The following is a 27,017-nucleotide window of genomic DNA, read 5'->3' as shown; positions in this document are numbered from 1 at the left end:
GCAGGCCTTGACGCAACTGGTACACGACAATATGGCTCAAGCCCAGGCCGATCAGAAGCGTTGGTACGACCAGAACGCTTGTGAGAGGACCTACCAAGTGGGTCAAAAGGTGTGGGTACTGGTCCCCGTACCACAGGACAAGCTTCAGGCAGCCTGGGAAGGCCCATACCTCGTGTACCAGCAGCTCAACCCTGTAACGTACCTGGTCACCCTGGACCCTGCCCGTGGAAGGCGGAAGCCCTTCCATGTGAACATGATGAAGGCACATCATGAGCGGGAGGCATGTGCGCTCCCCGTGTGCAACCTGCCCGAGGAGGGAGAAGCGGAAACCCTCTTGGATATGCTAGCCCAGGTTAGGGCAGGCGGATCCATTGAGGATGTGGAGGTTGGCCACCAGCTCTTGGAAGACCAACGGTCCCAGCTGTGGGCCACCCTCCTCCCCTTCCGGGGGTTGTTTACCAACCAGCCCGGAAGGACTGACTTGGCTGTCCATCACGTGGACACTGGGGATCATCCCCCGATCCGGCGTTCAGCATATCGGGTCTCCCTGGAGGTGCAGCAACACATGCGCCAGGAGATTGACGAGATGCTGAAGCTGGGGGTGATCCAGGCATCCAACAGCGCTTGGGCCTCGCCTGTAGTCCTCGTCCCTAAGAAGGACCGAACCACTCGGTTCTGCGTGGACTACAGGGGGCTCAATGCGGTCACGGTCGCCGATGCGTACCCAATGCCACGCATCGATGACCTGCTCGATCAGTTGGCCGGGGCTCAGTACCTGACCATCATGGATCTGAGCCGGGGATATTGGCAGATCCCCCTGACTCGCAAGGCCAGGGAACGCTCTGCCTTTATTACCCCATTTGGACTGTACGAGTCCACGGTGATGCCATTCGGGATGAGGAATGCCCCTGCCACTTTCCAGCGGATGGTCAACACCCTGCTCAAGGGACTTGAAGGGTACGCGGCCGCGTACCTGGATGACATTGCCGTCTTCAGTCCCACCTGGGAAGATCACCTAGAGCATCTAGCACAGGTGCTCAGGCGGGTCCACCGGGCAGGTTTGACCATCAAGCCGGGCAAGTGTCAGCTGGCCATGAGCGAGGTCCAGTACCTCGGTCACCGGGTAGGCGGGGGAACACTGAAGCCCGAGCCTGAGAAAGTGGAGGCCATCGCATCCTGGCCCACCCCCAGGACCAAGAAGCAGGTGATGTCCTTCTTGGGGACCGCTGGGTACTATAGGAGGTTTGTTCCATGCTATAGTAGCCTGGCAAAGCCCTTGACGGACCTCACCAAGAAGAAGCTGCCCTCTGCAGTCGATTGGACAATGGACTGCGAGACAGCCTTCCGGGCCCTAAAGGACGCCCTGTCCAGCCCGCCCGTGCTACAGGCAGCCGACTTCACGCGGCCGTTTGTAGTACAGACCGACGCCAGTGACTTCGGCCTCGGTGCGGTGCTCAGCCAGGTGGACTCTGCGAGCCAAGAGCACCCAGTCTTGTACCTGAGCAGGAACCTGTTACCAAGGGAAGTTGCCTATTCCACGATGGAGAAGGAGTGCCTGGCCATAGTGTGGGCCCTGCAGCGTCTGCAACCCTATCTATACGGGCGCCACTTCATCGTGGAGACGGACCACAATCCCCTCAGCTGGTTGCACACCGTCTCTGGGACGAATGGGCGATTGTTGCGATGGAGCCTTGCGCTCCAGCAATACAACTTCACCATTCGCCACAAAAGGGGCCGTGACCACGGTAACGCAGACGGGCTGTCCCGACAAGGAGAGGTCGCGGACGGGCGCACGGGGGAACACCGGAGTGTGCTGCCCCCTAGCGCCCTCAAAAGGGGGGAGGTGTGAGGCAAATCCCGGGATATGAAGATGAATTATGACTCCAGTCATAATCCCTCATCACTCCCTGGCAGTGCCCCCTCCCTTCTTGTTCTCAGTGTTCCACTTACACCTCCATGGCCATGTCCTGTGATATGGAGATGAGGTGGTGTGGGAACAATGGACACAGGATGACTCCCTGCCGTCACCCTGTAACAAGAGTTGTATCTCATTAGCAAGGCTATGGAAATAGCCAGACAGAACGACTCCAGTAAAAAATGGTTCATATCTCGCAAGCCATATTTCCGATAAATATGGCAACCATAAAAATGGTGTCTCTGCATGCGGACGATGCCGGCACACCCTTTTTATGGGAGCAGGACATTGGGAAATGCCCCAGGCGTGATATCAGCCAATGGGGAACTGGCAGACAGGTCATGAGTCCCCTCGTTCTGTAGCTAAATTCATAACTGTCACAATGAGAGCATTGGCGTCCGCCTACGACGCTCCCAGGCAAAGTTATGGCCCATATTCCATGTTGGGATATTGTCCATAACTCAAGCCAGGGGTGGAGCAGTGCTCCCTGTGAGGTCACGAAGGTAGGAGGAGACCTGGATCTGCCCAGGTTGATAACCCTACTTCGGCCATTTTCCAGGGTTCTTTCCGCTGGGGGCACGTGTAGGAAACATCTGTGGGAAGGATCCTAGAAACCTGGGTACAGCGCCCCCCTGTGGCCAGACGCAACAAGGTAACTGCTGGAACTGTGTATGCCTGTTTGTAACCCATGCTTTGATTGTAACTGTACTCTGACATATGTATATTCTGTAGATTCCCTATTGTATATATTGTAGTTTCTAGTGTGCTTTAGGCTGATTAAATTATATAATTAATCTTGGGCTGTTCTGTTATCTCGATCTTGAATCCCACGTCTGTGTGTTCGGCTAATAGTTACCGTGAAGCGGTTGGTGGCAGCGAGTTTGTGCCAAGGATTATTGTGGGGAGGCCAGTGAGATTCGGGGAGATTTTATATATTCCGCCCGCGGAGGTCGGGGGAATATATACCCTACTCTCACCGGGGACCCTTCAATAATCGGCATAAGTAGTATAGCGGCCTCCTTGCTTATTGTCGGGCAATTCCATAATTGGCCTGACTATAAGAGGGGCGCTAGAGAGCGCATCACGTGCTCTGTCTGTCGGTCGGGAGGTATAAAGGAGGGGTGACCCCCACTTGTTACCCCCCGATTGTGACGTACTGGTAGCCAGCGCGGGGGATTTCTGAGTGACCCCCCCGGTGGTTTGTGACAGTAATGTAAAACTAATTAAAATCTTATCCAAATAATCTCACCATTTAAAATGCTTCCACCTACGGGAACAGAGCGACGCTTGAAACTTGGAAAATCGGGGGTGTAAGTAAGGCCATGTTCACATGGAGTCCACAAATGGTGAATTTAAGCCTTTTTTGGTGGGGTGACTTTTGGAAGCGCTTAAAATGATTTTTAAAGCTGAATTGCATCCTGTACAGACTATCAAAAAAAGGGAACAAAAAACAAAAGCATGGCAGACCCCACTATAGGTCGGGGCAATCCACTGATTGCTCTCCCGGTCCATCGTACCTCCGATCAGGTTGCCCCCTAATATTACTACATCGTTTGGGGGTCCAGGTGTGGCCATCGAGGTCCGGACTGGCTGCAGGTCTCCTGATTCTGACATGACCTCCTTAAACTTGCGGCCGGTCCAGACCATGAGTTGTGGACGTACGAAACCTGGCTTAGGCAGGCGCTCTCTCGAATCGGAAGTTCGGACCGGCTGCAGGTCTCTAGATTGTAACCTCTTCAAACCTGCGACCGGTCCGGACCATGAGAAGTGGACATTCGAAACTTGGCTTAGGCAGGCGCTCTCTCGAATCTGAAGTCTGAAGCGGCTGATTGTAATCTCCTCAAATCTGCGGCCGCTCCGGACCATGAGTTGTGGACGTGCGAAACCTGGCTTAGGCAGGCGCTCCCTTGAATCTGAAGTCCGGACCAGCTGCAGGTCTCCTGATTGTGACCTTCTCAAACCTGCAGCCAGTCCGGATCATGAGTTGTGGACGTGCGAAACCTGGCTTAGGCAGGCACTCCCTCGAATCGTAAATCTGGATCGGCTGCTGCTCTCCTGATTGTGACCTGATCAAATCCTGCGGCTGATCCGCACCATGAGCTGTGGACATGTGAAACCTGGCTTAGGCAGGAGCTCCCATGAATCTGAAGTCCAGACCGGCAGCGGGTCTCCTCATTGTGACCTCCTCAAACCTGCGGCTGGTCCGGTCCATGAGTTGTGGACATGCGAAACCTGACTTAGGCATGCGCTCTCTTGAATTTGAAGTCTGGACTGGCTGCGGGTCTCCTGATTGTGACCTCGTCAAATCCTGTAGCCGACCCGGACCATGACTTATGGACGTGCGAAACCTGGTTTAGTCAGGTGCTCTCTTGAATCTTAAGCTAAGTCACCTTATATGTTATGTCACCCAGCTTTCCCGAAAGCAGATGTCACAATTCAGTTTCCAACAATTTGAGCGAAGAGGACGATTCAAAAACTTTTTTTTTTTTTTGGAAGGATCCCCATTTGCAAGCACGATTCCCACAGTCGGCAGGCAAGTTACCTGATCCGGTCACAGATCTTACCTGTGTCTCTGTAAGTGATGAAAAGGTGGCACTCCCAGTAATCCCTGGGGACAGAAAAGAGAGAGACGTATTATTAGAGCTGAGAATATTACTCCTGACCTACTATAACATGAGCTGCTAAGCCCTTGGGGATCTGTACTCGATATAGGACCTTCAGAGTGGAGAAAAACACAATGCCCGATGCACAAACACCTTAATCTCGCTGCGGCTGCGCATAGAGGAGGCAATGAAATGGTTAATACTTGCGCTGGTAATGGCAGGGTGTGCGCCCAGGCGATATGCTGCAGATGAGACGCTCCAGCACCTTCCATGAATTCATTGTTTGCTCTGCGTCCAACACAACAGAAGCCAATTACAATCGTCAGGCCAATATCCTGCTCTGACAGCCATCATAATGGTGAGATGCTTAAAGAAGACTTTGCCATATATATGTATATATATATATATATATATATAATTTTTTACCCGGTATAAACGCCGCTTTTCTCCCGAATCCGGCGATGTTTTCCATTTCTTCCTGCTCCTCTCCGTTCCTGAGATATGGCCACTTCTTCCCTGTATATAAATGTAGTTCTTTTTAGCCAAATGGGCGTGGCACCCAACTCTACTCTGGGTGTCTTCTTGAGGACCACACCCACTTGCCTAACAGGAGTAGATTTATATACTGGAAAGAAGAGGCCATATCTCAGGAACGGAGCGGCGCAGGAACAAAAGAAAAGCATCTCCGGATTCAGGAGGACAGCGGCTTTTACACCAGGTCCTCTTTAATACTGCCATTATTGCCACTACCTTCCTCGAGTATTGCTGGGTAAAGCTGCAGTCGGCCATACCTTTCCCCTGCAGAGGCCTATACCAGTGTCGGCCATACCTTTCCCCTGCAGAGGCCTATACCAGTGAATGGGGGAGCACATAATGCTTGGAAGTGACAAAATCCACTACCGTGTACCAGGAGAAAAGGATTGGAGGGGTACTTGCCCTAATTTTGCCCATTTAAAAAAAAGCCATTAATCTTTACCATGCTGTCAAATATCCAGTCTTGAAAGGATTGCCTAGAATTGGAAAAACATTGCAGCGCCCCACTGTCTGCAGGTTGTGTGTGGTATTGCGGATCAGTCACATTCACCTTAATGGACCTCCAGCTGCAATACCAGATCTAACCTATGCACAAGAGTCACACTATCCTTTAAAGTGAGCCTCCACCCTGGCAATGAAAAATGACACTTGTCATGTACGGTTATCCTACCCGGTACCCTCCAATTATACACAGTCCTAGATGGCGCCGCAGTGATGCGGAGAACGCAACGATATGGCTGAAACTCACCACCTCTGCGGCATGGTTCACACTTTCACCTTCTTGCTATGTGAGCATTGATTTCAAGGACCTGGTCCAGTGGCCACATCTGTAATCTGTGGCCCTGAGATCGGCCTCTTATCTGCTGTTGTCACCCAGGGATATGGGGAACTCGGTCCTGGGCGGTGTACGTCTGGGGAATAACACTCTGGTGACCATTGCCCGGTCTCGTGCCCTGGACCATTCTTGTAAAGGGGGATATTTACAGGGGATTAGAGTAATGTTCACTTGTGACGCCACTTGCGGTGTTGCGGCTATGTGTATGAAGCCGCCGCTGCCCAATGTCCACTGCAAGGGCTGGTGTTAATGGCAGCCTGGATGGTAGACAATCCGCAAGCAGGGCCGGGCCCCAGAGGTTAGGTGATGTGACAGATGTTGGAAGAAGGTAGTCCACACAAGGGGTTCTGTGCAACTGGTTTTACTCTGTCCGGTGATGGCGACTGGTTACCCGAGGCCGGCTGGTTTCACCTCCAGGTCCCCTTCGTCCCAGTGCCAGTTTAGTAATCTGGTACCTTCTTCCCCTGCGCCTGTCTCTGGTTAGTGGGTCCCCATGGCGTAGAGCAACTGGGTGTCCCCGTCTGGTGGTGTTGTTCCACTGCTGTCCTCCTGACGGTAGCGTGAACCCTGTGGGGTTGGAGTCTCTGGTCCTGTCCCCGGTTCTCCCTTTTGCTACTGAGTCTTCGGAATCTTAGGGTCAGCGAGGTCCTTGATGGTCCCCTCGCTTTGCAGGTGTTAACAAGCCTGCCTGGAGCTTCTGCTTGTCCTAGGGTCCTGTACCCCGTCAGTGCGTAGTTCCGGGAGTACTCAATCAGCAACTACTCTCCTGAGCACCAGGTTACTGCTCACTCACGACCGACAGTCACTTCCCGTCCAACTTCACTCCTTCACCTCCTTACCACTACTGTCTTCTCCGTCTACAGTCCGCTCCTCTCACCAGGTCAACTAGTGGACTGGACTGGCTCCACTTCTAGGCGGCCATCCATTGATCCGACCCTAGCTGGGTACCATGTATGGAGGATTGTTGGGGAAAAACTGGGATTGTGTGGTGTTTGTGTTACCGGCACTGGGTTTCCGGGTCCCTAAGGGGGTAGGCACTGCATCCCGGTGAGGATGCAGGACCTTGTAGCTCCCTGATGGCTTCAGGGGCGCTACACTGTCATCAACGGCTACTGTTTTGACGTCCTCGCCAGGCTGGCTAATCAAGAAAACACTAGCAAATGTTGGCTGGTAAGAGTTCAGGGCCCTCGTCTGATGGCCACAGATTAGACATGGCAGCTGGACCGGGTCTGGCCAAGCAATCTGCATCATTTCTACCCCCTATTCCATTGTGGTGGCCACCTTGGATGCAGGAGGACCAGCGGGTGGTAAATCATGATGGGTATAGTCACTTTTGACCACGTGGTGGCTCTTCAATGTGTTGGACATTGACTTAAGAGAAGGTTCCTACAGGTGGCAGTAGATACAGTTCCTTACGTCTGGCGGAGAGCTCATTTGCAGTAAAATCTCCGGGAGCAAGGTAGATGGTCCATTAGTGAACATGATAAAAGAGGACAACTGGTGGAGAAATGGCCACCACCTGCTCCACTCTTGTTTATGTCGCTGAGGACCGAGACTTTATACAAATACGACATCGCGTCTTGTTTGATTTTTCACGGTGTATTTAAAGCGGCTTTGGAACAAACATCCTACACAAACATGACATCGCTGCCAGGTACTCCACCGGCGGAGCATCAGTCATATGTGTGTGCTCAATGTCAAGAGAGGGCTACAAAAGCCTCCCTCCCGGAGATCACCAGCCCACACTATGGACAGATCTCCTCCATTACAGCCTGGTCCTACACTAAGCTACAAATCTGATACACGGTGCAGGAGACACCACTGCTACCGCATTAGTGGTGAGGAAGAGGAGCCATTGATGTGGCGGGAAACCGATTGGTGTTGTCATATAGAATTAGGTACTTCTGGAAAGCGACAGAAACACAAACACAGGGCAAATAAACATAACTGCGGGTGAAACCCGGAATGTTTATCATAGGATCATCTGCAACAGGTCTATTATCGTGAGTACTGAGAAAGGGAGCCTGCCAAACAACCTCCACGAGAGAGGACCCTGCCAAACAACCTCCACGAGAGGGGACCCTGCCAAACAACCTCCACGAGAGGGGACCCTGCCAAACAACCTCCACGAGAGGGGACCCTGCCAAACAACCTCCACGAGAGGGGACCCTGCCAAACAACCTCCACGAGAGAGGACCCTACCAAACAACCCCCACGAGAAGAGAACCTGCCAAACAACCCCCACGAGAAGAGACCCTACCAAACAACCCCCACGAGGAGAGACCCTACCAAACAACCCCCACGAGAGAGGACCCTGCCAAACAACCTCCACGAGAGGGGACCCTGCCAAACAACCTCCACGAGAGGGGACCCTGCCAAACAACCTCCACGAGAGGGGACCCTGCCAAACAACCTCCACGAGAGGGGACCCTGCCAAACAACCCCATGATAGGGGACCCTGCCAAACAACCTCCACGAGAGGGGACCCTGCCAAACAACCTCCACGAGAGGGGACCCTGCCAAACAACCTCCACGAGAGGGGACCCTGCCAAACAACCTCCACGAGAGGGGACCCTGCCAAACAACCTCCACGAGAGGGGACCCTGCCAAACAACCTCCACGAGAGGGGACCCTGCCAAACAACCCCAACGAGAGGGGACCCTGCCAAACAACCCCCACGAGAAGAGAACCTGCCAAACAACCCCCACGAGAAGAGACCCTACCAAACAACCCCCACGAGGAGAGACCCTACCAAACAACCCCCACGAGAAGAGAACCTGCCAAACACCCCCCACGAGAAGAGACCCTACCAAACAACCCCCACGAGAAGAGACCCTACCAAACAACCCCCACGAGAAGAGAACCTGCCAAACAACCCCCACGAGAAGAGACCCTACCAAACAACCCCCACGAGAAGAGAACCTGCCAAACAACCCCCACGAGAAGAGACCCTACCAAACAACCCCCATGAGAAGAGACCCTACCAAACAACCCCCACAGGAGTGCCACCAGGGGAGCTGAATCTGGGGGTCTATTCTGATCCATTTCATGTCGATCCATATCTACGATCCTTTTCGGATGATTTGCCGGTTGCAGCTGTGCGGCATTTCCCTCCTCAGTGGATGAGTAATGGTAATATTGTGATAGTCTCTGTCATGTTGTGACACCTGAGTAATGTCTGTGACATGATAGGCGTCCTGCTACAGTCAGCCATGTGCAATATGAGCAGTGACGGATATGAAGTCACCAGAAGTAAACACATCTCTATTACCATACCCACCCACCCTGCTATAGATAATGCCCCCCATAACATTCGGACCCTTATCCCCAAAACACTACTAACAATATCAGCCCTTATAGGATAATTCCCATCTTGTACGGTGACGGTATATCACTAGGACACACCATCACTTTATAATCTGTGGGGGTCCGACATTGAGGACAAGATTCCTTTCTATATACGGATGCCACCTTCTGTTTTGTGAACCATGGGGGTCCCAGAGCTTGAACTCCCACCGAATATAAAGTGACGGCATATCCTAGTAATATATAAAATGGGGATATATCCCTTAAGAGTTTACAGCAAAATGTCGGGAATGTTATAACAAAAAAGAAATAACCATTGAAGCCCCCTCCGCCCCAGCGCTGAGGTAACAGTGATGATGGTAGCTCCTCACTGGCCTCTGGTATCGTACTTGCAAACACCACCACTGGGCTGCAGTGGTAATTGCAGGACAGGGGGGCTAGGACCACCGGACCGTGAGGAATTAATGAGTAAGTAATGGGCTCAGGAATTCAGGAGCCAAGCTGTGCACCCCCCATCTTGAATGGAGGGGAGCTGCGTATGCTCTACCTCTGCTCTATTCATTGTCTATGGGACTCCTGCAGAAAGCCCAACAGTCCCATAGACAATGAATAGAGCACGTGCACCTCCGATCTGTTCAGGACGGGGCTCCACATCCCCATTCTTAGGGTTCCAGAGCACATCTTAATGGGGTTCTCATCAGTTGGACTTCCAACGATCAGTAACTTATCCAATGGATAGGGGATAACTTAATATTTTGGGAGTGACCCTTAAAATAGGCACTGAGTTAAGGACCCCAATGTCTTAAAGGACATCTTTACAGATGGCAGCTGAGAGTGGCAGTTAAAGCCGCACCTGACGTGATTTATCAGTGCCCTTGTGTCCCCCATTGTCCATGGTAGCGATGTCCCCCAAATCCGTCCCTTCAGAAGATTCCAAATATTCAGAATTACAGATACCACGGTCTATTATACTTCTCATTATCATATTAATTACCAATCATGATTATATCCGGAAGGGAAGCAGCCGGATTCATTTTCTGGCGGTCAGACGAGTTCGGGCGGCTCATTAACTAAAAAAGCAACGCTCATTAAGGGCAATTACACCGATCAAGAGCGTAAAACGGCGACACGTGCCGAGAGGAGGCCACACATGACGGGACGATAGCACACGACCATTCCCTGCATTAATATCCATAGATCACTGCTCTGTGATGTAATTGAAGCATGCAGGAGCGCGCCGCTCCTCTGCCTCCTCCTTGTAGCGCTGCGCTCCTGAGGTTTGACACTTCAGACCAGCGGCATTGTTTCTTAGCTTAAGAGGAGCACAACTGCACTGCCGTTTGCAAGATCCAGCAACCTGGCCAGCTTCAGAGCAGTGCAAACAAGCTCTACAGAAAAGAGCTTGGAAGTGCGGTGCCCGAAAAGAGCTGTAAGTGCGGTGCGGTCTGCCTAGGATAGTGTCACGGGTGACAGACACTCCTGTGGTTTCTGGTCATAGAGGGTGACTGCGTTTGACTGCTTAGAATGCTCCCTGACTTTCTATTGTTCCTGCTGTCATTATTCATTGGTATAGGTAGCTTTCCTGCTGGAGTTTCCATCTCTTCCTCTTTAGGACCCAACGGAGCTCTCCTTACATTCAGCTGCTGATAATCATATTCCCCTTCCATCTTCCCTGGACTTGGGCTGGTAATATTTTCAGTTCATTCTAGCTCTGGTTGCAAGCAGGTGGTTTGCTCTCCTCTGTGGTGTAGTTGTTGAAGCTTTGCTGAACTCCTGCCTGAGTCATCTGTGGATAGGATAAGTAGTTCATGCATTTTCCCCCTCTGTGTCCTCCTTGTGTCCTCTATATAGTGTTTAGTGGGGTTGACAAAGAGCTCAGCTCATCCGTTTTCTATTTAGGGACCAGCAGTAGGGATACCTAGGGTCTGGTATCTGGCTCAGCGCATTGGTGCGAAACCTATCTAGGGTGATGCGGGACCCCAGCGACTAGCTGTAGGGATACCTAGGGTCAGGTATCTGACTTGGCGCATAAGTGTGGACCTTTCTAGGGTGGTGAGTGACCCCAAGGACCAGCACTAGGGATATCTAGGGTCAGGTATCTGGCTCGGCGCATAGGTGTGGACCTGTCTAGGGTGGTGAGGACCCCAGAGACCAGCAATAGGGATACCTAGGGTCAGATATCTGACTCGGCGCATAGGTGTGGACCGGTCTATGGTGGTGAGGGACCACAGGGACCAGCAGTAGGGATACCTAGGGTCAGATATCTGACTCGGCGCATAGGTGTGGACCTGTCTATGGTGGTGAGGGACCACAGGGACCAGCAGTAGGGATACCTAGGGTCAGATATCTGACACGAAGCATAGGTGTGGACCTGTCTAGGGTGGTGAGGGACCCCAGGGACCAGCACTAGGGATACCTAGGGTCAGATATCTGACTCGGCGCCTAGGTGTGGACCTGTCTAGGGTGGTGAGGGACCAGCACTAGGGATACCTAGGGTCAGATATCTGACTCGGCGCCTAGGTGTGGACCTGTCTAGGGTGGTGAGGGACCAGCACTAGGGATACCTAGGGTCAGATATCTGGCTCGGTGCATAGGTGTGGACCTGTCTAGGGTGGTGAGGAACCAGCACTAGGGATACATAGGGTCAGGTATCTGGCTCGGTGCATAGGTGTGGACCTGTCTAAGGTGGTGAGGGACCCCAGGGACCAGCAGTAGGTTTGGTCTCCCTTCCCCTGTGTTTAATGTATGACATCAGGCCTGGTGCCTCTTCTAGATCGATCTATGTGTGTGTGTGTGTATAATATATATCTATATCAGCGCTCGGCAGAAGCAGAGACAGACGCTCCGCACAGAACTCTGCTAACTCAGCGCTTCAATGTTTGAGTCAGTAGAATTCTAGAAATCCCGCTGAGTGGAAATTATCCGGCTATTATCTCCTTATTACAGTTCACCTGGGAAGGAAATGAGGCAGAACATTGTGCCAGCTTCATGTATTCTTAAAGGGAATCTGTCAGCAGTTGTGATCTGAGAGCAGCATTATGTAGGAGTAGAGACCCTGATTCCAGTGATGTCACTTACTGTGCTGTTTCAATACAATCAGTGTTTTATCAGCAGGAGATTATCACTACAGGACAACTTGGCACTTGCAGAGTAGTCCAACCCCACCACTGATTAGCACCTTTCTGTCAATATACAGTGTACACAGAATGCTGTCAGTGGTGTGGGCGGGGTTATACAGGGCTCAGCATTCAGAGCTCTGCTAGAGCTGCAACAGAGAAAATTGTGATTCTATCATAATTGCCGCACGCAGTAAACGAAGTGACACATCATTGGAATCAGGATCTCTGTCCCTACATCATGCTGCTATCAGATTACATAGCAAAAACCTGCTGACAGATTACCTTTAATGCTGTTCCAACATAAATCTTCAGGAACGCACTACTCCTCTGCTTGTCGGGGGCAGTGTGCTCCTGAAGATTGTCCATTCAGACCAGCAGCATGGCTGCACCCCTGGCCCCAAGTGTGTGCTCTCTGAAGCCGCAAAGACAGCTTTACCTCTGCAGCATCAGAGGAGCACAGAGTCATCGGATCAGCCAGCTGAAGAGCAGAGCCTACAAGCTCCACAGCAAAGAGCTTGTAAGTGCTGCACTCCTTACCTAGGAGATCAGTCGCATCTGACTGCGGACGCCGTCCCTCTGTCTCTAATTGACATAGACAACGTCCCCTACATCATCCACGAGCCTCCGATATCTGGGGCCTGCGCCGTTGACCAGACGACCAGTAGGGGGCAGTATAAAGCGATCTCTGCGCAGCAATGGTGCAGGCGTGGGATTTCAGAAACTGCGTAGATGATGCATACAAATCAATTAGAGTCAGGGGAGCCGCATTGGCAGGTCCAGAGGGGGCACTGATCATAATCCGGGGGGGGGCATACGATGCTGGAGAAAAGTTTAAAGGGGTTATATGCGAATAGGAAAACATGTCTGCCTCCAGAAACAGCGCCACTCCTGACCATAGGCTGTGTTTGGTATCGCATCACACTTGGATGTCACGGACTTGCAATACCAGAAACAGCCTCTTGCCATAGGTGGCGCTGTTTCGGGGAAAAGCGCTGCTAAGACAAGTTACCGTGAGCGGCCTATCCTAAATGCATTAGCGGAGAGTGCAGACGTTTCTACAAATCGCCATTATTTATAGCATCTGATTTCTCCTGAAAGCTCCCGCCGCTGCCTAATGCATCCTCCGACATGGGGAATGGGGATATTTCCTGGATGCATTTAGCGCAGGGCTCACTGTGCGCTGCCCACAGTGTGCCGCCTGCCGTGTGCCGCCTGCCGTGTGCCGCCTGCCATGTGCCGCCCACTGTGTGCCGCCTGCCGTGTGCTGCCCACTGTGTGCCGTCTCCTGTGTGCTGCCTGCCGTGTGCTGCCCACTGTGTGCCACCTGCCGTGTGCTGCCCACTGTGTGCCGTCTCCTGTGTGCTGCCTGCCGTGTGCTGCCCACTGTGTGCCGTCTCCTGTGTGCCGCCTGCCGTGTGCCGCCCATTGTGTGCCGCCTGCCATGTGCCGCCTGCCGTGTGCTGCCCACTGTGTGCCGTCTCCTGTGTGCCGCCTGCCGTGTGCCGCCCATTGTGTGCCGCCTGCCATGTGCTGCCCACTGTGTGCCGCCTGCCGTGTGCTGCCCACTGTGTGCCGTCTCCTGTGTGCTGCCTGCCGTGTGCTGCCCACTGTGTGCTGCCCACTGTGTGCCACCTGCCGTGTGCTGCCCACTGTGTGCCGTCTCCTGTGTGCTGCCTGCCGTGTGCTACCCACTGTGTGCTGCCCACTGTGTGCCACCTGCCGTGTGCTGCCCACTGTGTGCCGTCTCCTGTGTGCTGCCTGCCGTGTGCTGCCCACTGTGTGCTGCCCACTGTGTGCCACCTGCCGTGTGCCGCCTGCCGTGTGCCGCCCACCGTGTGCCGCCCGCCGTGTGCCGCCTGCCGTGTGCCGCCCACTGTGTGCCGCCCGCCGTGTGCCGAGGGCTACGGCCTTTTACCTCGCACGGATGTCAATTATGTAACAACAGGAAGAAAAATGTAAAGGACGAAGACTCTGTATTCTGCACCGGGGTGTAAAGTTCATTCTAGGGACTGGTATGTCAGCAATGTGTCAGTGCTGCCATCACAGGCGTTGTCCAGGGGTGTCATTTTTGGGCCCCCCACCCTCAGCATTTTTCCTACCTGGGTCATCTCTACCTATGGGTCTCCAGTGGATGGGAAACATATCCCTTATTTCAGTCCTACTCAATGATTGACAGCGATCCTTGTATATACTGTATGTATGAGTCCAGTGGGCGGTCCTACTCATTGACAGCGATCCTTGCATACACTGTATTAGTCCAGTGGGCGGTCCTACTCAATGATTGACAGTGATCTCTGCATACACTGCATGTATGAGTCCAGTGGGCGGTCCTACTTAATGATTGACAGCGATCTCTGCATACACTGCATGTATGAGTCCAGTGGGCGGTCCTACTTAATGATTGACAGCGATCTCTGCATACACTGCATGTATGAGTCCAGTGGGCGGTCCTACTCAATGATTGACAGCGATCCTTGGATATACTGAATGTATGAGTCCAGTGGGCAGTCCGACTCATTGACAGCGATCCTTGCATACACTGTATGTATTAGTCCAGTGGGCGGTCCTACTCAGTAATTGGCAGTCTTCCCTGTAGGACAATGTGTGCAGAGATTTCTGTCAATCACTCAGTAGGACCGCCCACTGGACTCATACATATAGGTTATGCATAGATCGCTGTCATTCATTGAATAGGACCACCCGCCTTACTTATACATACAGTGTATATAGAGATTATTGAGGAGGACCGCCCACTGGACTCATATATAGTGTATACAGAGATCACTGTCAATCATTAAGTAGGACCGCCCACTGGACAGACACATACAGTGTATGCAGACATCATTGAGTAGGACCGCCCACAGGACTAATACATACAATATATGTAGAGATCATTGTCAATCATTGAGTAGGACTGCCTACTTGACTAATATGTATACAGTGTATACAGAGATCTGTCAATCATTAAGAGGACCGCCCACTGGACTAATACATACAGTTTATACAGAGATCATTGTCAATAATTAAGGACCGCCCACTGGACTCATACATACAGTGTCTACAGAGATCGCTGTCAATCATTGAATAGGACCGCCCACTGGACTAATACATACAGGTTAGTTACAGTTCCATTATAAGGGGACAGGGCGCTATTTCAGCACTGGGGTCCCTTCCTTCTCTGGAATGATGGTGGTCCATAGGGTTGGATCCACACTGCTCATAAAGCCAAGGCCGATCCTAGCAATAAACCATCACCTTTAAGGAAAACCCCTTTAAGGGTATGTGCATACGACAAAACTGTTTTAATATGTTCTAATTATTAGTAACTTTTTGATTCTCTCTTCGTTGTCTAAACTGGATACAACTGTAGCAAACCCTCAGCTGTGACAACTATAAGGTATTTAGCATCCGAATATAATTCAGAATGGTCCCATTCATTGACAGCAAGCAGAGATATTGATAAGGGTGAGAGTTACCAGCACAAAGCATATTAAAAAGTTGCAAAACTTTTCATTTTCATGTTTACAGCCAGATATTGTCGGACAGTGTTTGTAAATACGAGCAAAATCGCAATTTATTGCAAATACTATCGAATACTACTTGTACAAACAAGCACTTTTGTAATTTATTGCTTATTAAAATATTCAGCCGTTCTTGAGATATTAACGCTTTTTTTTAGAACTCGTTGCCGTGGAAACCGACCACTTCTGCTAGATTGCAAAATATGCACAGCGCTTACAAGCTCTTTTCTTTTGTTTTTCAGCTGCCCTGGATTGCTGGAGCGCACTGTTAACCCCCTAATCCTGGCCAGCTGCAATACGGTGCTTAAAAGGGCAGCAGCGGTGGTCGGTCACCTAGGCAACGGAAACAAAAGTCTTAATAACTCAAGAACGGCTGCAAATTTTAATATGCAGTAAATTGCAAAAGTGCTTGATCTTACCATTACTATCTGATAGTATCCATGTATGAAGTCTAAGCATAATTCTATAAGGGGACAGGACTCGGGGGTCTTTATCCGTGACTGCACCAGGGATAACGTAGAGCATCGGTTTCTCTGGAGTGCTCCTTTAAGTCTTGTAAACCCCCACCCCGAGCAGAATGCGGCTTGTCTACTTTGCAATTATAATATAGGCGCCTGACACCGATGGCCTCTGGATAAGTGACAATTCCCTGACACCGGCGGATAATGACGGTGCTGACAGAGCCGTCAGGGGCTCATTCCCAGAAGTGGTCGGTGTGGGGCTCATTCACCGCACATGCGGTCGCCCTCTGCATAGTGTGACATGCATCTGTCTCCGGCTCTGCTGTGTGCGCCGCTGCAGTGGGCGGAGGGGAGGGGGGATGTGAAGCTGCTGCATGGCGCAGGCTGCGGACTGTAAACAATGGGCAGAGCCGTCATTAGGGCACCGGCGCCCGTATGCAGGGATCTGTACGCCATGCCCTGGCCGCTGTAACCGTATACTGCCAGGAATAGAAGTCTGCAGGGTTACCAGGCATTGCTCCACTGCGGTCATATAATACCGCACCACGGGGGAGACTCAGGCACTTCATATAGGGAGGGGGGGACATTAACCTCATTAAAAACAATACCTTGCAAGGATACAAGGGGTTAATGCCGTAACCTTATACACGACGGGGAGGTTATCTGTCACATACGTGTGTATACAGTATATCTGGCCATCAGCCGCACATCCATTAACTTCTATAGGAATTATGCAATGCTTCATTTCCCCTGTGGGGGCGCTGCAGAGGAATTAAACACTTACTGCAAGCAATGACTTAGGGTCCCAGCCAAGGACCCCCAATATTACAATATCCCAGACACACATAGCAATATGACACGTTCAGCTCTGCTATAACTCTGGAGATCAGATACTGCAGTCCTATGTAAATCCGCAGCTTTCTCTTTGCACTATAATCAAGAGTTGCAGCCTCTGAGCTCTGCTGCAGCCTCTGAGCTCTGCTGCAGCCTCTGAGCTCTGCTGCAGCCTCCGAGCTCTGCTGCAGCCTCCGAGCTCTGCTGCATCCACTGAGCTCTGCTGCAGCCTCTGAGCTCTGCTGCATCCACTGAGCTCTGCTGCAGCCTCTGAGCTCTGCTGCAGCCTCCGAGCTCTGCTGCAGCCTCCGAGCTCTGCTGCAGCCTCCGAGCTCTGCTGCAGCCTCCGAGCTCTGCTGCATCCACTGAGCTCTGCTGCAGCCTCTGAGCTCTGCTGCAGCCTCCGAGCTCTGCTGCATCCACTGAGCTCTGCTGCAGCCTCCGAGCTCTGCTGCAGCCTCCGAGCTCTGCTGCAGCCTCCGAGCTCTGCTGCAGCCTCCGAGCTCTGCTGCAGCCTCCGAGCTCTGCTGCAGCCTCCGAGCTCTGCTGCAGCCTCCGAGCTCTGCTGCATCCACTGAGCTCTGCTGCAGCCACTGAACTCTGCTGCATCCACTGAGCTCTGCTGCAGCCTCTGAGCTCTGCTACATCCTTACAACCACTCACATCTGATCTCTCCATTCCCCCCGCTCTTCCTTCCCAGGCTCTCATTCTTCTCAGAAATCAATACGACCTTGTACTATTACTACTCTCCGCATTCTTCCCCGCTGTCCTCAATGATTGCATCTCCAGCAACTGCTCAGCTTTTTTTTCTAGATTCTTAAAAGGTTAGAAAAACAAGGCTGCTTTCTTTCAGAAAGAGCTCCCCCCCAGTCCACAGGTTGTGTCTGGTATTGCAGCTTCATTCCATATAATGGGGAGCTGCAATACCAGCCACAACCTGCAGACCGATGGGGCGCTTTATTTAGAAGAGAGCAAGTGTTCCTAATCCTGTGCATAATGAGACCTCAGCGGGCCACGGCGAGAATTCTTATGGCCGACCCATGCATCTACAATGTCAAAAATATTATGTCCAAGCAGCGTATTTAAAACTTTGTACGTAAAAAAAAATTATTTTCTTTAGTATTTCAACAATGAGCCCTCCATACAGAATAATGGGCCCCACACAGCCCTCCATACAGAATAATGGGCCCCACACAGTCCTCCATACAGAATAATGGGCCCCACACAGCCCTCCATACAGAATAATGGGCCCCACACAGCCCTCCATACAGAATAATGGGCCCCACACAGCCCTCCATACAGACTAATGGGCCCCACACAGCCCTCCATACAGAATAATGGGCCCCACACAGCCCTCCATACAGAATAATGGGCCCCACACAGCCCTCCATACAGAATAATGGGCCCCACATAGCCCTCCATACAGAATAATGGGCCCCACACAGTCCTCCATACAGAATAATGGGCCCCACACAGCCCTCCATACAGAATAATGGGCCCCACACAGCCCTCCATACAGAATAATGGGCCCCACACAGCCCTCCATACAGAATAATGGGCCCCACACAGCCCTCCATACAGAATAATGGGCCCCACACAGCCCTCCATACAGAATAATGGGCCCCACACAGCCCTCCATACAGAATAATGGGCCCCACACAGCCCTCCATACAGAATAATGGGCCCCACATAGCCCTCCATACAGAATAATGGGCCCCACACAGTCCTCCATACAGAATAATGGGCCCCACACAGCCCTCCATACAGAATAATGGGCCCCACACAGTCCTCCATACAGAATAATGGGCCCCACACAGCCCTCCATACAGAATAATGGGCCCCACACAGCCCTCCATACAGAATAATGGGCCCCACACAGTCCTCCATACAGAATAATGGGCCCCACACAGTCCTCCATACAGAATAATGGGCCCCACACAGCCCTCCATACAGAATAATGGGCCCCACATAGCCCTCCATACAGAATAATGGGCCCCACATAGTCCTCCATACAGAATAATGGGCCCCACACAGCCCTCCATACAGAATAATGGACCCCACACAGCCCTCCATACAGAATAATGGGCCCCACATAGCCCTCCATACAGAATAATGGGCCCCACATAGCCCTCCATACAGAATAATGGCCCCACATAGCCCTCCATACAGGATAATGGGCCCCACATAGCCCTCCATACAGAATAATGGCCCCACATAGCCCTCCATGCAGAATAATGGGCACTACATAGCCCTCCATGCAGAATAATGGGCTCAACATAGCCCTCCATACAGAATAATGGGCCCCACATAGCCCTCCATACAGAATAATGGGCCCCACATAGTCCTCCATACAGAATAATGGGCCCCACATAGCCCTCCATACAGAAATATGGGCCCCACACAGCCCTCCATACAGAATAATGGGCCCCACATAGCCCTCCATGCAGAATAATGGGCTCAACATAGCCCTCCATACAGAATAATGGGCCCCACATAGCCCTCCATACAGAATAATGGGCCCCACATAGTCCTCCATACAGAATAATGGGCCCCACATAGCCCTCCATACAGAAATATGGGCCCCACACAGCCCTCCATACAGAATAATGGGCCCCACATAGCCCTCCATACAGAATAATGGGCCCCACACAGCCCTCCATACAGAATAATGGGCCCCACATAGCCCTCCATACAGAATAATGGGCCCCACATAGTCCTCCATTCAAAATAATGGGCCCCACATAGCCCTCCATGCAGAATAATGGGCCCCACATAGCTTTCCATACAGAATGAGCCCCACATAGCCCTCCATGCAGAATAATGGGCCCCACATAGCCCTCCATACAGAATAATGGGCCCCACATAGCCCTCCATACAGTATAATGGGCCCCACATAGCCCTCCATGCAGAATAATGAGCCCCACATAGCCCTCCATACACTATAATGGGCCCCACATAGTCCTCCATACAGAATAATGGACCCAACATAGTCCTCCATACAGAATAATGGTCCCCATATAGTCCTCCATGCAGAATAATGGGCCCCACATAGCCCTCCATGCAGAATAATGGGCCCCACATTGCCCTCCATGCAGAATAATGGGCCCTACATAGCCCTCCATGCAGAATAATGGGCTCAACATAGCCCTCCATGCAGAATAATGGGCCCCACATAGTCCTCCATACAGAATGTGCCCCACATAGCCCTCCATACAGTATAATGGCTTCACATAGCTCTCCATACATAATAGTGTGGCCCCACATAGTCCTGCATACAGAATAATAGCCTCACATAGCCTTCCATTCTGTATTATGGGCTTCACATAGTCATCTATACAGTATAATAGCCCCACATAGCCCTCTATACAGTATAATGGGCCCCACATAGCCCTCCATACAGATTAAGGGCCCAATATAGTCCTCTATACAGAATAATAGCCTCACATAGCCCTCCATACAGTATAATGAGACTGACATAATCCTCCATATAGAATAATGGGCCCTACATAGTTCTCCATACAGTATAATGGGCCCCACATAGCCCTCCATACAGAATAATGGGTCCCACATAGTCCTCCATACAGAATAATGGACCCTACATAGTCCTCCATACAGAATAATAGCCCCACATAGTCCTCCATACAAAATAATGGACCTTACATAGCCCTTCATACAGTATAATGGGTCTCACATAGTTCTCCATACAGAATAATGGATCTCACATAGTCCTTCATACAGTATAATAGCCTCACATAGCCCTCCATACAGTATAATGGGCCTCACATAGTCCTCCATACAGTATAATAGCCTCACATAGCCCTCCACACAGAATGGACCCCACAAAGCCCTCCACACAGTATAATAGCCTCACACAGCCCTCCATACAGAATAATGATCCCCACATAGCCCTCCATACAGTATAATAGCCTCACATAGCCCTCCATACAGTATAATAGCCTCACATAGCCCTCCATACAGTATAATAGCCTCACATAGCCCTCCATACAGTATAATGGGCCCCACATAGTCGTCCATACAGAATAATGGGCCCCACATAGTCCTCCATACAGAATAATGGCCCCACATACAGTATAATAGCCTCACATAGCCCTCCATACAGAATAATGGGCCCCACATAGTCCTCCATACAAAATAATGGACCTTACATAGCCCTTCATACAGAATAATGGGCCTCACATAGTTGTCCATACAGAATAATGGGCCTCACATAGTCGTCCATACAGAATAATGGGCCTCACACAGCCCTCCATGCAGAATAATGGGCCTCAGATAGCCCTCCATACAGAATAATGGGCCCCACATAGTCCTCCATACAGAATAATGGGCCCCACATAGCCCTCCATACAGAATAATGGGCCCCACATAGCCCTCCATACAGAATAATGGCCCCACATAGCCCTCCATACAGAATAATAGGCCCCACATAGCCCTCCATACAGAATAATAGGCCCCACATAGCCCTCCATACAGAATAATGGGCCCCACATAGTCCTCCATACAGAATAATGGGCCCCACATAGTCATCCATACAGAATAATAGGCCCCACATAGCCCTCCATACAGAATAATAGGCCCCACATAGCCCTCCATACAGAATAATAGGCCCCACATAGCCCTCCATACAGAATAATGGGCCCCACATAGCCCTCCATACAGAATAATGGGCCCCACATAGTCCTCCATACAGAATAATGGGCCCCACATAGCCCTCCATACAGAATAATGGGCCCCACATAGCCCTCCATACAGCATAATGGGCCCCACATAGCCCTCCATACAGAATAATGGGCCCCACATAGCCCTCCATACAGCATAATGGGCCCCACATAGCCCTCCATACAGAATAATGGGCCCCACATAGCCCTCCATACAGAATAATGGGCCCCACATAGCCCTTCATACAGAATAATGGGCCCCACATAGTCCTCCATACAGAATAATGGGCCCCACATAGCCCTCCATACAGAATAATGGGCCCCACATAGTCCTCCATACAGTATAATGGGCCCCACATAGCCCTCCATACAGAATAATGGGCCCCACATAGCCCTTCATACAGAATAATGGGCCCCACATAGTCCTCCATACAGAATAATGGGCCTCACATAGCCCTCCATACAGAATAATAGGCCCCACATAGCCCTCCATACAGAATAATGGGCCTCACATAGCCCTCCATACAGAATAATGGGCCCCACATAGCCCTCCATACAGAATAATGGGCCCCACATAGCCCTCCATACAGAATAATGGGCCCCACATAGTCCTCCATACAGAATAATGGGCCCCACATAGCCCTCCATACAGAATAATGGGCCCCACATAGCCCTCCATACAGTATAATGGGCCCCACATAGCCCTCCATACAGAATAATAGGCCCCACATAGCCCTCCATACAGAATAATGGCCCCACATAGCCCTCCATATAGAATAATGGGCCCCACATAGTCCTCCATACAGTATAATGGGCCCCACATAGCCCTCCATACAGAATAATGGGCCCCACATAGTCCTCCATACAGTATAATGGGCCCCACATAGCCCTCCATACAGAATAATGGCCCCACATAGCCCTCCATACAGAATAATGGCCCCACATAGCCCTCCATACAGAATAATGGCCCCACATAGCCCTCCATGCAGAATAATGGCCCCACATAGCCCTCCATGCAGAATAATGGCCCCACATAGCCCTCCATGCAGAATAATGGCCCCACATAGCCCTCCATGCAGAATAATGGCCCCACATAGCCCTCCATGCAGAATAATGGCCCCACATAGCCCTCCATGCAGAATAATGGCCCCACATAGCCCTCCATACAGGATAATGGGCCCCACATAGCCCTCCATACAGAATAATGGGCCCCACATAGTCTGGTGACCGGTTTCCCTCCGCAGTGTGTGTATATGTGTCCTCTCCAGCTCCTGTAGTTAGAGTGCCAGCTCTTGGGCACAGGTTGCACTCACCTCCCTCGCTCTCCTGCACGGCTGTGACCGTCCCATCCCGGTGCAGCAGCAGAGACGCCGGGTCCCGTATCCTGGTCCTCGGTGCCAGGGAGCCCCCCGCCAGCCCCCGGGCACACTGGTAGCACACGGCCCATGCCTGCTCCTCATTGATGGGCTGCTCGTAGGATTTCAGCACCTCCTCCAGGGACAGCTCCCCGCGTCCCCCCGGTGTCCCCCCGCCGCTGCTGCTAGCCTTGGCCATACAGGCAGCTCCATCACCGGGCGCACACCGGGCGGCTCTCCATCACACGGCGGCCAGACGCTCCGGTGCAGGGATGTGCTGGCACCGCCTCTCCGAGCCCTCCTACCGGGCATTGTCATCAGCGGGGAGGGAGGAGACGGCGGTATATAGAGGGTGGGGAGCCCCATAGCTAGAGACGCCAAACACCGGGACAGCCTGCACAACGAGAGGATGAAAAGCGGTGTCAGATCCATCCGTCCGCGTCCGTTCTCATCAGTCACCAATCGAGTCCATTCCCAAACGTACATGTGAACAGAACCCAGTAAGGGTTCAGCTGCTGAAACTTGCGACAAGAGGGGGACACCCATAAACCTGGGACGAGAGGGGGACACCCATAAACCTGGGACGAGAGGGGGACACCCATAAACCTGGGACGAGAGGGGGACACCCATAAACCTGGGACGAGAGGGGGACACCCATAAACCTGGGACGAGTGGGGGACATCCATAAACCTGGGACGAGAGGGGGACATCCATAAACCTGGGACGAGAGGGGGACACCCATAACCCTGAGACGAGAGGGGGACACCCATAAACTTGGGACAAGAGGGGGGCACCCATAAACCTGGGACGAAAGGGGGACACCCATAAACTTGGGAGAAGAGGGGGCACCCATAAACCTGGGACGAAAGGGGGACACCCATAAACTTGGGACAAGAGGGGGACATCCATAAACTTAGGGCCACATGTAGACATCCATAAACTTAGGGACAAGTGGAGGATATCCATAAACTTTGTGCAAGAGAGGATATCCATAAACTTTGGGCAAGAGGAGTACATCCATAAACTTGAGGCCACAGGTTGACATCCATAAACTTTGGACAAGGGGAGGAGGATATCAATAAACTTTGGACAAGGGGAGGAGGATATCCATAAACTTGGGACAAGGGGAGGAGGATATCCTTAAACTTGGGACAAGGGGAGGAGGATATCCTTAAACTTGGGACAAGGGGAGGAGGATATCCTTAAACTTGGGACAAGGGGAGGAGGATATCCTTAAACTTGGGACAAGGGGAGGAGGATATCCTTAAACTTGGGACAAGGGGAGGAGGATATCCATAAACTTGGGACAAGGGGAGGAGGATATCCATAAACTTTGTGCAAGAGCGGGACATCTATAAACATTGGGCAAGAAGAGGATATCCATAAACTTGGGGCCACAGGTAGACATCCATAAACTTGGGGCCAGAAGGGGACATCCAAAAACTTGGGGCCAGAAGGGGACATCCAAAAACTTGGGGCCAGAAGGGGACATCCAAAAACTTGGGGCCAGAAGGGGACATCCAAAAACTTGGGGCCAGAAGGGGACATCCAAAAACTTGGGGCCAGAAGGGGACATCCAAAAACTTGGGGCCAGAAGGGGACATCCAAAAACTTGGGGCCAGAAGGGGACATCCAAAAACTTGGGGCCAGAAGGGGACATCCAAAAACTTGGGGCCAGAAGGGGACATCCATAAACTTAGGGCCAGAAGGGGATATCCATAAACTTAGGGCCAGATGGGGACATCCATAAACTTAGGGCCAGAAGGGGACATCCATAAACTTGGGACAAGAGGGGGACATCCATAAACTTGGGGCAACAGGAGATACATCGATAAACTTGGGACAAGAGGGATATATCCATAAACTTTTGGCCAGAAGGTAGACATCCATAAACTTGGAGCAAGAAGAGGATTTTCATAATCTCGGGACAAGAGGGGGACATCCATAATCTCGGGACAAGAGGGGGACATCCATAAACTTAGGACAAGTGGGGGACATCCATAAACTTGGGACAAGAGGGGGACAGGGACAAGAGGAGGACATCCATAAACTTGTCACTAGAGGGGAACATCCATAAACTTGGCACAAGAGGGGGACATCTATAAACTTCGGGCCAGAAGGGGACATCCATAAACTTGGCACAAGAGGGGGACAACTATAAACTTCGGGCCAGAAGGGGGACATCCATAAACTTGGGGCAACAGGAGATACATCGATAAACTTGGGACAAGAGGGATATATCCATAAACTTTTGGCCAGAAGGTAGACATCCATAAACTTGGAGCAAGAAGAGGATTTTCATAATCTCGGGACAAGAGGGGGACATCCATAAACTTGGGACAAGAGGGGGACAGGGACAAGAGGAGGACATCCATAAACTTGTCACTAGAGGGGAACATCCATAAACTTGGCACAAGAGGGGGACATCTATAAACTTCGGGCCAGAAGGGGACATCCATAAACTTGGGACAAGAGGGGGACATCCATAAACTTGGGGCCAGAGGAGAACATCCATAATCTTGGGGTGAGAAGAAGACATCCATAAACATGGAACAAGATTGGGACATCCATAAACTTTGGGAGAGAGTTGAAACTTGGGGTGAGAGGAGAAAAATATTGCAGATTCCTTCATATGTGATACAATGTATAATGTATATTACTGAAGGAACATAAGGATCTGGAGTAGGAAACTCTGTGTCAGGTGCACATGGCGGCCCAACCCAGTGCAAAGATCAGAGCGTAGAAGATAAATGGCCGTGATCTGGCCGGCTGCCCGACACCTCGCCTCCTGTGTACACACCGTGTATCTGTTACTATGATGCAGCTTTCTGGTAGCGCCGTATACAGTACATACATGTCGTGCCCTCGGCTACTGCACCTGAGCGAATCTGCTCCCCATGGCAAATAATGGGTCACAGGGCAAATAATGGGTCACAGGGCAAATAATGGGTCACCGGGCAAATAATGGGTCACCGGGCGTGCAGCTGGGTGATTACACATTGCCACACACCCTATGTCACCAATTACCATGTTCGGCTTATTTTTTGTTATGGGCACAACTATATATCGTAAATTTTCCGGATTTCATCACCAATGTCATTATCTATTTATGACTTCACTTCCATCACGTGAGAAAGTGGAGTCATGTATCCCATGACTAGATTTAAAGGGGTCATCCATCATCAGAAAAATTACCAAAAACAGCGCCACACCTGAGAAAAGGTTGTGAGTAGTATTGCAGCTTGTCAGCTCTATTAATATACATAGAACTGAGTTTTGGACTAGTGTGCCGTTTTTGGGGTTTATTTTTGTAATCCTGGACAGCCCCTTTAAGCTAGGGCTTCATGGCTGCAATACCGCACACATCCTGTGGACAGGTGTGGCGCTGTTTTGGAAGAAATCGGCCATATTTTTCTAATCTTATGTAGCCCTCTCTGCCTTGTTGCTACAGTCGCAACTAATATTAGTGAATGTTGTCGCGCAGGGTTACAAGGCAACCACAGTCACCATCTTTTCACCTTGGTCGTGGTTCGAAAGGATTCCAAAACAGCACCACTCCGGCCCACAGGTTGTGCGTGGTATTGCAGCTACATAACCCTAGCCTAGGTTATGGAAGTGGAAAAAAATGGCTGCTTCCTCCCCAGAGCGGAGAAGCAGTGCAGAGGATGGCTCCAGTTCTTGTGGACTCGGCCTGCCATGTATTAACCGACGGCTCATGATACATTTTCCATGTAGTAGCCCCTTCAACAGAGGGGGCTACTCAGATGGTCAGTGTGGAAACAATGCAAGATTTCGGGGGAGTTATAAGGAGACGTATTGCAGTTCCCACAGCTCGCTGTAGACTCATCCTGTACTACA

General features: G+C 51.3%; 1 protein-coding gene across 1 annotated transcript in view; it reads right to left on the bottom strand.

The window, feature by feature from the left end:
- The window catches only part of LOC142254726 (protein spire homolog 2-like), a 48,646-nt gene extending 25,188 nt beyond the window's left edge, over positions 1-23,458 (bottom strand). Inside the window, exons 1-2 of the mRNA XM_075325978.1 lie at positions 23,118-23,458; positions 4,480-4,523 (exon numbers count right to left, since the gene is read on the bottom strand). Coding sequence (XP_075182093.1) covers positions 4,480-4,523; positions 23,118-23,358 — 285 coding nt within the window. The 5' untranslated portion in view covers positions 23,359-23,458. The remainder of the gene's footprint in view (positions 1-4,479; positions 4,524-23,117) is intronic.
- Between the last annotated feature and the right edge of the window lie 3,559 nt (positions 23,459-27,017).

This window comes from Anomaloglossus baeobatrachus, chromosome 10 (genome assembly GCF_048569485.1).
Source record: "Anomaloglossus baeobatrachus isolate aAnoBae1 chromosome 10, aAnoBae1.hap1, whole genome shotgun sequence".
NCBI classification, from domain to species: Eukaryota; Metazoa; Chordata; class Amphibia; order Anura; family Aromobatidae; genus Anomaloglossus; species Anomaloglossus baeobatrachus.
The sequence above is the reverse complement of the archived record's forward strand: the minus strand, read 5'-3'. Positions and strand labels throughout refer to the sequence as shown.